The sequence below is a fragment of the Anarhichas minor genome, unplaced genomic scaffold (assembly GCF_050575085.1).
Source record: "Anarhichas minor isolate MPS153535 unplaced genomic scaffold, ASM5057508v1 ptg000014l, whole genome shotgun sequence".
NCBI classification, from domain to species: Eukaryota; Metazoa; Chordata; class Actinopteri; order Perciformes; family Anarhichadidae; genus Anarhichas; species Anarhichas minor.
This window is the reverse complement of record NW_027466460.1, coordinates 11,811,100-11,823,532: the sequence shown is the minus strand read 5'-3', so window position 1 is coordinate 11,823,532 and position 12,433 is coordinate 11,811,100. Positions and strand designations below refer to the sequence as shown.

The 12,433-nt window shown below is 39.7% G+C and overlaps 2 protein-coding genes across 2 annotated transcripts; one reads left to right on the top strand and one right to left on the bottom strand.

Moving 5' to 3' along the window:
* Positions 1–351: 351 nt before the first annotated feature.
* fgg (fibrinogen gamma chain) lies at positions 352–4,137 on the bottom strand. Its single transcript, XM_076092000.1, has 9 exons — positions 4,063–4,137; positions 3,930–3,977; positions 3,648–3,834; positions 3,376–3,460; positions 2,338–2,468; positions 1,793–1,926; positions 1,243–1,427; positions 792–1,069; positions 352–533 (listed from the first exon to the last, which is right to left on the bottom strand). Exons 1-9 carry the CDS (start codon positions 4,123–4,125, stop codon positions 352–354), a joined length of 1,293 nt encoding a protein of 430 aa, XP_075948115.1. The 5' UTR covers positions 4,126–4,137.
* Positions 4,138–8,577: 4,440 nt separating this feature from the next.
* Positions 8,578–10,128, top strand: LOC142949700 (lecithin retinol acyltransferase). Its single transcript, XM_076091502.1, has 2 exons — positions 8,578–9,063; positions 9,973–10,128. Exons 1-2 carry the CDS (start codon positions 8,578–8,580, stop codon positions 10,126–10,128), a joined length of 642 nt encoding a protein of 213 aa, XP_075947617.1.
* The last annotated feature ends 2,305 nt before the right edge of the window (positions 10,129–12,433 follow it).

Here is a 12,433-nt window from a genome sequence, read left to right as displayed (position 1 = left end):
AGATTATCTTGAGTAACCAGGTCATGATTTCTGGAATTGGAATTTCTGGATTGCTGTTGAGTTTTTCAAATCTATTTTTTGGCACTTTGAGCATCTCAAGCCGAGAGCCATGTAGTCCTATTAAATTCGAGAAAAGGCAGAAATCTCTATGATCGATATCTCCAAAACTAGGCGACTCACACCAAAACAATCTAGATTGAGAAAATGCACGACATGCAAGAGGAAAAACATTGCATTTTGAAAATTTTAGATTTTGTAATGAACTCTCCCTTTAAGGCGGTTTCGGTGCTGTTGTAAGGTGTTCAACCTTAACTGCACCCTAAAAAGATTAAACGCTTGTGTGTCTACTTTTTAGGAAAGTCCGGCAAACTGTTTCACCCCAGCCTGCTGTCCACCGCCCGCTGTGATGCGGCTGAGGGGAATGATCTTCATGGTGGTCTCCTTCAGGGAGTACCAGCGGTTGTGCCATGTAACCCAAATAATGCCATTGTCGTAGCCAAATTCACCTGCATCCTTTGCTGCGTACCTGCCACCTAGACGGAGAGAACACAGACAGATTAGAGTGGAAATGATTTGTACTTATTTATGTATGTCGTTGAGAGTTTTATCTCATGTGTGTAGGGGCTAGTTGTTAATGAAATGATTATGATCGTTATTATTATATCAATCATTAAATGAAACAATAATAACAATAATAATCATTCTTCTTCTTCTTATAATGCAGCTCAACAGATGATTCAAATGAACACCAATTAACGGACTTGGCACTGGTTTTAGCCATATGGTCTTACCCTGGTAGTATTTGCCGTTCAAATGTGCAGCGTGACATCTGTTCATCCACCAGCCGGAGCCGTCCTGCTGAGCACAGTTGCCCGCGTACTTGTCATTGTCCTTGTCGAAGGTACTGAACTGAATGCCATTGTGAGACGTGTAGAACTTGTCACTGGGATCATCGCCAAAGTCAAAGCCGTTGAAAGCATCTCCAGCATCACCGCCAGAGTAGTAGCCGTATTGCAGACGGTACATGTCGATCTCTGATCCAACACTGAACGCAGTGTAGTCGGCATATCTTGAGAGGCCAAAAAGAGGAGAGGGGGGGGATCAGTTCTTGGTAAACTGTTGAGTCATTGTCTTTCTTCTTCAAAGGGAACCTCCTTGTCAGGTCATGTTTGCCCTTTCAGCAAGTCCCTTTGCTCGCCTCTTACATAATCTGTTATCGTGTGTGTTTGTGTGCATACATACTTTTTGTTGCCCTCCCAGTCAACGAGCTCTATCCTCAGCACAGTTGGCATGCTAGCAGCAGTCGACAGGAGATGGATCTTCTCGTTACCGAGCCAGAACTCCGTGGTGTCATCTGGTGAGAGGTAACCAAAGCCATTCTTGTACTGGATCCAGTCCTTGTGGAAGTCCAGGCTGCCGTCGCGTCTCTGTGGATGTGAAGAAGTGATATCCAAAGAAAGTGGTGATGACACTTGCTTTAATCTAAACATATGATTCAGCCCCCCCATCCCTAATCAATTTCAGCCAGTCCCCGATATCTGTTTGTTTCGTTCAGGATTGGCAAATTACAACTTGCTTTTCTTAGTATTAAGTTATATTTCTTTGACAAAAGATCTATAGGAACCAAGGTGAAGACGAAGGTGAAGACAGCAAAAAGCCATTTTCCTTATATGTTTAATTCAATTCAATTCAGTTCAATGTTATTAATCCACAGAGAAAATTAGATTTTGGGCCAGTGAAAACAGACAGGAGACAGACATATAGACAGACAGACAAGTGACGTGAAGCATACCCTCTGTATCACTGTAAAGCCACGTCCAAAGCTGTCAATCTCACAGTAGACCAGGAACTGCTCAGTGGCTTTTACTGGCTTCACATAATAAAGGCCATTGGTGGTGGCACCTTTGTTTGCAATGTCCTGGCAGTCTGATGAACAAAAAGGGAAGAAGATGAAGAAGAAAGAGGTTAGTTATAGTTCTACATCATATTGAATATGTCACAACAAAACCTTATACATCCAGACTGGTGCTGTTTTTTGTAAATCAATACAAAAACCGTTACATATTATTTGGTTGCTGGATTTATTTTTTACATAATTGTGTCTAAATTTATTTTAATTATAACACTGAGAATGAACTTATTTGAAACATGGTCTCAACAGATTTTATAGAAAAAAATCTGTTTACTTTGCATTGATGCACCATATTGATTTTTAGTCCCTAACTAAACACTGAACAAGGACAAATGTGGTTCAGATGAGGCATGATTGAGAAACCTCTTGTGAAATGGGAATGACCTGAGGGTCAATGAATTTCATTTTTCTTGTTTGTTTTCTACCTGTTCCTGTGATGATCTGGATGTCAACCGATTCTTTGCAGGGCTCACTGCATTTCTGCTGCAGCTGAATGGAGAGTTGTTTCAAGTCTGACATTCTCCTCTCGTTGGATGAAATTAAAGACTGAAGTTCACTGGAAAGAGGGGAGAAAATGTGAGTTGTACGAGCTGTAATCCTGAGTGAATCCCGTCTCAGTTTCTTACACAGTGAGAAGTACAAGACATGAAGCTCAAATATACTCAGGGAAAAAATAAGATAAAATGAAAATGAAATAGAAGGAACCCATGACGACCCAAAATTTGGAAAAAGACATCAAAGACAATTGTTAAGTGTTTTCTGTTAAATGTCAGGAGTGAGTGTGAGTTCCAGTGTCTATGAGTGGGCGGCAAATTGCCCCCGTGATCTCTGTTCTGTCCTGACTGTGTGGGCGAGGACGTCCAGCGTGCATTGACCTGAAGGTGCGGGGGCGGCTGGGACGAGTAACAGTAAAATATCACAAGTAAAAGTGTTTTTTGATATTCTATATTAACATTAGATTTATCTGAATATTATTTCTGATGTCTTCGTGGGTATGAAACACTTCACATGCAATCTATAACAATTCATCATCATTAATACACTGATCACATAAAAAAAAGGTGATAAAATAAAATATCTAATCTGCAAACAGTTATGACACACACACGCATACACACACACACACACACACACACACACACACACACACGCACACACACACACACACACACACACACACCATCGTATCATCAAACATCAGCATACATATTACCCAGCATTTTTAGTTTTTGTACTCTCTATATTTTTACACCACTATCTCAAAAGTAACTTTTAACTACAGCTGTCAAACAAGTCTATTTGATTATAAAAGGTGCAACATTTCTCTCCGAAATGGAGTGAAATTGAAGTAGCTCAAACTTGTACCGTACTTAAGGATACGTGCTGAGTTACTTTCAACCACTTGGTATATAAAGGTTTATGTCAAATGGTTTGATTTCATTGCTAACTCATTGGTAACTTACTATATTTGCTGTTCCTGTGCAGTGATGGTCTTTTCAAATCGAACAATGTCATCCAGCATATTTGTTGATTTTTTGTGGTATGGGTCTGAAATAAAAAAGTCTGTGTCAGTAATGATCTCAACGCAGTTTCAGAACACTTACCTCTGTTTTTGAATACTTTGAATATACTACAGTTTGTACAGAGGAGTTTAAAGTAGGTAAATAACTCTAACAGACAAAATGATCTAGTCCTATTAATAAGGGGACTCAAACACAGCTGTGACGTGTGTTACCTGGCTGGGAAGCCTTTTGTGCTGAAAAAGAAGAATCTTTCATGTAGACAATTGTTTCTTCAGCCCCCTGGGTCAAATTGGCAATTGTGTCAAGTTGCCTTTGCATTTCTTCCAAATCATGTTCGACTCCATTCCTGTACCTCAGCATGTAATCAGTCACGCCACATGTTGTGGGACAGTACTTTCCCTGAATTCAGATCGGGCAAGTACAAAGACATTTATTAGCCACATACAATCCACACAGAAAAAAATGTATTATTATTTTGTATTATTTGTACTTACAAAGCCGTCATTTGTGGTGCATGTTGCAAGGTTGTCTCCTCTGATTTGCTACACAAAAAACAACAACAAAATGATCTAGATGTTTGCACTCAAGCAAACTGTGGCAGTGAAAAATCTAAATTGATTGACTTACTGCCGATGACAAGGAGACAAGTAGCAGGAGTCCTCCTGCCGTTGTAAGAATTGATGGAGCCATGTTGCTTTGGCCACCAGTCTTCTTTGGAGAATGACAAACTGCTCGACTCTGTGGGATATTTATCTGAACAAGGTCCTCAGCTCACTGTGAGATAAGGGATTCATATGCAAACATCCCACTCGCTGCGTTGGGGCAACACTGTGACTCAAACGTTGATCATTTCCCAGATTTGATGGGGACTGCAGCTAGCAGGACACAGCGTCATGTGGCTTTAACACAAACTGCATGTGTGCCACCCAGTGCCAATTATGACAAAGGAAGTTGTGACGACTCAGCTTTGTATATCGTTGCCTTTTTGATCAAATACTTGATGGCATTTTATTGGAATTGACTTTGACTGTCAGTCAAATAGAGTTAATTCCAGGTAAGAACTACGACCATTTACTCTACTTATTCATCACATGATAAAAATCAAAGAAAAAAGACAACATGAGTCATTCCTTACCGGCAAAATGTCATTATAACAGCATGTCTTTGTAAAACATTAACTTCAGTGTGTCAATAAAGATGTGGCAACAAAAAGTGGATGGGCACATTGTTTTTAAAACAAGCCCTCAACAGAAATCATTTTTAATTGGCTAGCAGACGTCTGTTAAATATCATTATATCATTATATCTGAAACATACAGAGGCCCATTTCTGCCAGGTAAATAAAAAAATGAAAAATTCAGAAGAAAAATAAATCTGTAGGCCTCTCACATGTAATTCAAAATAAAGTCCCATTAGTAAGTCAGTATGATGATATTGTAAATTATTGTCATAAATTTGAGATAGTAAGTACAAATTTAAACTTTTGAAACTGTCCATCCAAGACAAAATGTCAGACTTTGACACAGGAGACTTCTGTTAGCGTCCTGCTCCCTTCCGACCGTCTATGTTTCTTCTTCACCATGACCGAAAGTTACTTGAACAAAAGTAGTAATTTCACGGCAAGTGGCCTGGGTCAAATTTTGATGTATTTCACAAACACCAGCAACAGTACTCAAAAAAGTTGCTACTTGCAACAGTAAAGGTATCATTCGTTATCATATTAAGAAATAAATTGAACTGAAAAGCTGTGTGCAAATATCTTTGTTCATTTGTGGCACATAAGGAAGACAACTGAGTCACTGGTGGAGTTATCAACAGATATTACAAAATCAACCTTTATAAAAATTGTTCTACTTGGTTAGTTTACATTTTAGACACAGAAGAGTATTAAATTGCTTTCTGCAGTCTGCAGGAAAATAAGCGTCAGGCTTAAGTTTTAAGAAGTAAATGCGCAGCTGACCTATTGTTTAGAGAACTGGAGCAAAACACTCGAGACACGAGACAGATCGATGCACGAAAACAACAAAAGTAAGGGGGGGGGGGGGGGGGGGGGGGGAATCTGGAATAATCCCATTAGGAATGTTATGCTAATCTGCAAGAAGGGTGAGTATTTTCAAATAGCTTTTTCTTGAAGATTCCACAATACTTTTTATAATTGTTACTCATTATTCAGGACACTGAGGTCATGTTTTTGAGGGGCTCAGCAACCTCAGAGTTTACATTCTACAAATTGTGTCTCTTTGTAGTTTCTTTGTCTCTGCAACTGTATTGCAAATCTTTTAGTTGTTTGTATCTTTGTGTCATTTTGTGTCTATTTGTGGTCATTTGTGTCTCTATATAGTTGATTTCTGTTTCTGCAGCTGATTTGCAGTTCTTTGTGTCTCTTGCCCCTGATACTTTTGGACCCTGGGCCTGTGCTAGTAGGCCCGTTCAGTAATCTATCCTTGACCAGAGCTCATGGTTTCATGCTGTTGTGCTTGTCTGAGTCACACTAAATAGAAATACACCTCGTCTATTGTATCAGATGAGTTTGAGGCTTCTTCTTTTTTTTTTAGCAAGAAGCCCACATTCAAAAGAGAAATCTTTGTCTGCTGTTTTAAGGTCAAAATATCAACAGGTTAATGGATCTTTCACTTCAACGTTCTTTAGCACTGCTGGGTGAATAGGAGGGTGGTATCAAGTGCAATGTTTTGCTTTTGTGACTGAGGAATGTTTGCACTTCCATACTGTTCAAGGCCCCCAATCTTGAGATACATGTGATAAAATAAATCTTAATAAGGCTTCATCTGTGGGCCCCATGTTGACATTAGATGATAAATTGTACCTAAACTACCTCTGTGTGAGCTGGTTTTATGATGTGGAAAAAAACAGGCCCAGGACGGATACAAAGCCTCGCTGACCTGAGAATGAACTGCCAGGCTCATGAACCTAAACAAGGCTGAACGTTTGCTGAACTGGCCTCTTTGTGGAAAAAACACCAGATGGAAAGTGTTTCTTTCTGTCTCTAAGCGCCATGAAGACACGGGCACTCTCTGTGAACGCTGTGTCCAGGATGTTAAGATGCATTTTGGGGCTGTTGTTGTTGTTTGATGCAATCAGACACTGATGCCAGGCTGACACGCTTACATTGTGTGCACTGTATCAGGACACAACACAACAGAAGACAAAGTTATTAGTTTATATTATAATATGTTGCCAAATCTTTATATTTCTTGAAGACTTAGGAAATACGTCCATCAGTAATCAGCTTCAGTTTTGAGGCCGAAGAACAAAGTCAGCACAGTTCACAAGTCTGACCAGGAAATACATTTAGAGAGCCTTGTTAGGGTCCCCCATTGGTCACAACTATACGTCTGGAGCCATTTGACCATGGTGTAAATCTCCCCAATGACAGAGGGCAAAGGTTCGTTGTAATTCCACCTTAGGGTTCAACCTGTGGTTACAGACGGTAAATCTAAGGAACAACATACAGCGAGGTTGACACTTTGTTGTTCACACACCATGAATGACTTTGGGATGTCTCTGGTTTTCAATGATTGTTTTACAAAGGAACTTAGTCGACATGGATATACCTTAATATTAGCACTGCCATATGAATGAATTGTTCTCTGCTTGGCTTCCACGTTCACACCGGTAGCGGTATGTTAATTTGTCCTGCACAGACACATCATGTTCTATTCATTTGGCTTGACCCAGCGATGTGAACTAAGCAAGAAAAAGCTCAGATTACAACACACACACAGAGGGAGAATGACTTCTTTGTCTGCAGGTAATCCACTATATTTTACACCGATTATAATTGTTTGCTGTTGTTGCTTTAAATTCCATGCTAATGTCATTGTTACCCTGAGAATTTCTCACGTAGATGTTTAATAGCTGTTTGTGGTGATTACCGACATTGATCCTCTTTTATTGCTTCGAACGTGCCTTTAATTTCTGATACTGTGCAGTTGGCATCTGAACCATCTGAATTTGGCCACTGTATGAATGCTCATTTTGTTTTTCAGACAAGTGGTGGATAAAAGCACTGTACTCAAGTACAATGTTATGCTACTTTACTTGAATATTTCCATTTTATTTGACTTAATTCTTCTACTCAACTACACAAACTTTTTACTTGACTACATTTATCTAAAAGCTCTAGTTAGTTATGTTGCAGATTGCTTTGCTTTGTGGGACAAACTAGTTCTCTCACACTAAAAAAAGCAGCTTTCTAAATTAAATATAGCAAATATGTATCCCTTTTGCCAGGATTCTGGTCAGCAAATGTAACTAATGATTCAAAGACACAAGATGAAAAAGGCTTTCTCAAAGTCTAATGATGAGTGTGTGACTGAAGCCAACAGGATTAAGGTAATCTGGTGAAAGGAATGTTTTATCTCATATGAGAAGGTGCAGACCATCCAGCACAGCCTGAGTTTCCCCAACACTGATCCTGGATTGATGATGGGACAGAACAGACGAGCCACTGTGGGTCAACAAAGTGAAATGAAAGCGTTGTTATGTACTCCCTATATTTCAGAGAAACATAATTTACTGCAGGGTATTTACTTGTAATGGAATATTTTACAGTGCAGAATTGGTACTTTTTTTATTTGATTGCTTCTTCCACCACTGTTAAATATCAAGCAATAATGTCTCAGGAAATCAACCTGCTATCAATTCATTAAAAAACACAAAAGAAAAAATATGATCCCTGTATGGATTAATAACTTACATTTATTATTGTATCAAAATGATCAGTCATCCACTTTTCCATCTAGATACTCTGGAAAACATGCTGAGTAATAATGTAAGCAAGAAAGTGCTGAATAACGATGAAAAGAATTTAAAGGGCTTCAGAGTAATCTAGTCCACGAAAAACAAAGGCTTCTTATTTGAGTATGACGGCTCAACGAGTGACCTTTTAAATGAGGATTTCACTTGTAGCCAAGGCAGCCTTCTTAACGAGGACCCTTGACCTTAATACAACAAGACCTGGGTTTTAAAAAGCAACAACACAGCAAAGTGATTAGAGAAAGCTGCTTTATTTCTGTCAAAATCTTACTGAAACGTTGACCAATATCTAATCCCACCAACCGCCCCTCCCAATACCGACTGAAATAAAACGGGTGTCCCGGCACTTTGCAGCACACTGTCATCATGTTTCCTTACCAGCTACTCAACTTTTTCTTCGTAGCTTCCAAAAAGGAGGAGGACTCGAAACATGACCTGTCCCTTTACAAGCGTGGTGATTTATTAGAAGTCCCCAGGACATTATTCACACATTTTGGCATCTACCTGGGGGACGACCGAGTGGCTCATCTCATCCCGGACATCCTGCCTGTGTTCTCCAAGAATAAATCTGCAATTGGAACGCTGGTAACAAATAACCGCCTCCTGCTGGGGGCTATCGCTAAGGTTGCCAGCGTCAGAGTGGACTCGGTGGCAGATTTTGCGTATGGCTCAGAGATTCTGATCAACCACATGGACAAAGTGTGCAGCCAGCCTCCTTTGGACGGGGAAGAGGTGGCCAGAAGGGCTGAGAAATTCCTGGGCTCAGTCACATACAGCTTACTGTGGTACAACTGTGAACACTATGTCATGTACTGCAGATATGGCATGGCCATCAGCTACCAGACGTACCAGGTAGGGTCTCCGTTCTCCTGTCAGTAGAAAGACTAAAACATCATTTTTCCTCACAAAATCCGCCTATTTTTATTGCAAAATTCCCTTTTTTTTGTTTGCCTTGACAACTTTTCTTGCTGAGCTACGATCTGTTTGCGCTGTAAATTGGAGCCAGGCCTGTAGATTATGTCCCCAAACACTTACATTGTAAACGTGTTGGGATAGAATCTCTCCATGGCCGTCTACTAATTATTTAAGGACATAAACAGGAGTTAGTATTGTTTTAAAGCAGACTTGCAAAAAAAGATGTACCTATACTTTAATATAAGATCAATTAATGTACTTTTAACCAATTAATTTAGTTTATGAATGTACATAAATCATTATTTATGTGATGGCTGAACAGCTTGTCAACAGCTGTTTATTTTTGTTTTTTAGCAATGATTTAAGAGTGATTAGGTGAATCTTTAATTGTGTGTCAGGCCAAGTCTTGTCAAGTGTGTGACTCTTTGCATCCCGGAGACTGTTGAATAAGAAAGGTCACATGCAAAAGCCAGAGGTTTTAGGTTCAATGCCGTCAGTCCCCCCCCCCCCCCCCCCCCCCCGCCCCATGGATTTAGTGTTTACATTTAGTGACGTAAAGTCGGGTTAATCCACAGTCAATGTTCTTATGATAGTGTGTGATTACTCTGTGGTCGTTAAACCTGAAATCTCACAGCACAGTTGTTCGCTTCAGTCCACTGGAGTGAAAATTGTCTTCACTTATTCATCAGGTGAGTAGCTCCATCTAGTGTTACTTCAGGCCCGAATGACTGCCATTCTGGAGCTAATGAAGACCTTTCCCCTTTGACGGCAGACCTCCACTGCACTGCCAATTTGTGATTCATCGAGCCTCAAAACACTGACTAATTCTCATACTCTTTCTTATAGTTCTGCACGGCAGTACGGAAGATTGTGTGCAGCAGGATGAGTGCCTATTTGACTGCACTGTGTGGTGTAGGAGCCATGCTGTACGTGGGCTGCGTGACACCACTGACAGTTTTACCGACCCTGCTCATCTCATTTACCATCTGGATGGCAGCCTAAGGACCTCATGAGAAAGACTAATTTAACATACTGGCGGAAGCTGAAATCAAGTCCTATGGTTCAGCTGCATGACTTAAGTCATTGGGAAACAAAGGCGTTCACTATAATAAGAACGTCAGTATCTTATTTTTTTTACCTTATTTGGATAATTGTTGATTTTTGTATATATGAATGCATGTTTTAATTTGCTTTGCCTTGATAGTTTGCTCCTAATAGTATCATTTCCTAAGGTACTCATCATTAATGTTCACCAGGCTCTATTCAACATTAATCTCATTTAACAGAAGCAACTCATAGATTATAAATAGACTTTGACTGAGCACAGTGGCGAACTCAGGAGGACTTAGACAGAGAAATCTGTAAAGAAGAGACGGACAGGGAAACATGGATGTTGTAGGAATGTTTTACTTTTCAGTGTGATATACCTAACAAAGCTTGCCCTGGACAAAGTGCAATACGTTTTTTTGTATTGTTTTCAGTGACTGCTTTGCCTCATTGCAGTCCTGAATTGTTTTGATCCTGGTTGAACCATGTAAAGCACTTTGTTTCCCAGTGTTGCCATGCAGCACGCATGGCAACACTGGGAAACATTCCTAAAGCGCCTTTCAGAATTTCCCTTAAGAATTCAAAGCAAGCAAGCAAAATTGCCCCGCTAATATAGATCCACTGAGATACATATGAAAGCAATGGAAACTTTGAAAATGATAACAAGACCCAGGGGAACCATACACAGTATATATATATATATACTATATACACACATCTAAATGATCAGAAGCTCTTCGGCCTTAGCTCAGATAAAACAGAAATCTGTCAGGATGTTTTCCATCACACTACATGTGTCCCCGCTAGATGTAAAAAGTCACTGGGGTCAAACGGTCTAAATTTATCTCTGCCTTGAACCTGAGCAACCCAGGTAAAGGACCAGCGCCAATTAAGGATAATTGCCTTGCCATTGCACTTTACACTATTATCCTGCAGGGAAGCACTCTGTATTGATTTAACAAGGCCGATGTAATGGGCTCAAGCCCCCAAGTTCTATTAAGTGGACTGCAGGTGCACAGTCCTGCTGAGATTGAAGAGTCACTGAGTTTTGTCACCTCTGAAATTGACACCTTTCAGCCTTTAGCGTGGATTCCCTGAAGGAAATCTGATTTTCATATCAATATTCCCATATGGTGTTTTCTTTATTTAGATACAAGGATCACATAGCTGATTAAAACAAATCAGCCAAGTGTGCGTTGCCCTTAAATGTTCTGCTTTCGAATGTGAACTGTGTGAATTCAACTAGCAGCCTATTATTGGATCTTGGACACACGCACACACACACACAGATATATATACATACACACATACATATACTGTATATGTACTGAAAGCCCTGCGTGTGTCAATAGAAAGGCCCAACCTTTATTGGTATTTGATTGCAAATTCCCAGCAGTCATGCCTGAGGTTGCCTCATGATCATCTCATTGAGAATCATAAAATACTCTGGTGTGTGTCTGGAGATACAGATAAAGTTTGAAGTAAACACACCTAGGCATCCCTTAAGTGAAACCTGCACATCCATAAGAATAGAAAATAACTTTAATCTTTCATTGCATCTGAAATCATTTTCCAAAGGCATTTCATTGCCTGCCATAACATATCTGCACATTTGTCCTTAGAAGGGGTGTCCATGTAATTGTGTTGCATGTCATCTCTCCTCTCTCTCCCCTCAATGTCTCTACTGCCAGTATCAAAATAAAGACTTGTTTGTTTTATTTTCAACATTAAATACATCATTTGTAAAAGGGTTTGAATTTGGACAGAGAATTATCCCCTTTTTTAATATCTTTCACCTCATTGCTTTGGTTTTACCATTTTGATTGACTCTTAAAAAAGGGACAGTGTGTGGGATTTAGCGACATCTAGTGGTGTTGGTGCAGATTGCAACCAACTGGATCCCCCTTCGCTCACTTCTCCCTTTCCAAGACTGAGGTAATGTGAGCCTGCTGAGTGCAAAACATTGTTAGGACTATTGGACTTACCAGCCAGATGTTTCTTCTCAGGAGTTGACCAAAACTGAGCAAAAAGGAGAGTGAATATTAGAGTTACGGAAAACTATGAATCCAAATGAATGAAGTGAATGAAAATGTATTAAAATTTACCTCATGTCTGCTGGATGTGAGCATAGGCAAATATTTGCTAACATGTTCACTGTATATAGAATGTGTGTTTACAGCAAATGTAAAATTGTGTCGAAAGTGGTCAGTAAAAAATGTTGACTATAAACGGTAGAGCTGAAAGCTTAAAAACACATTGT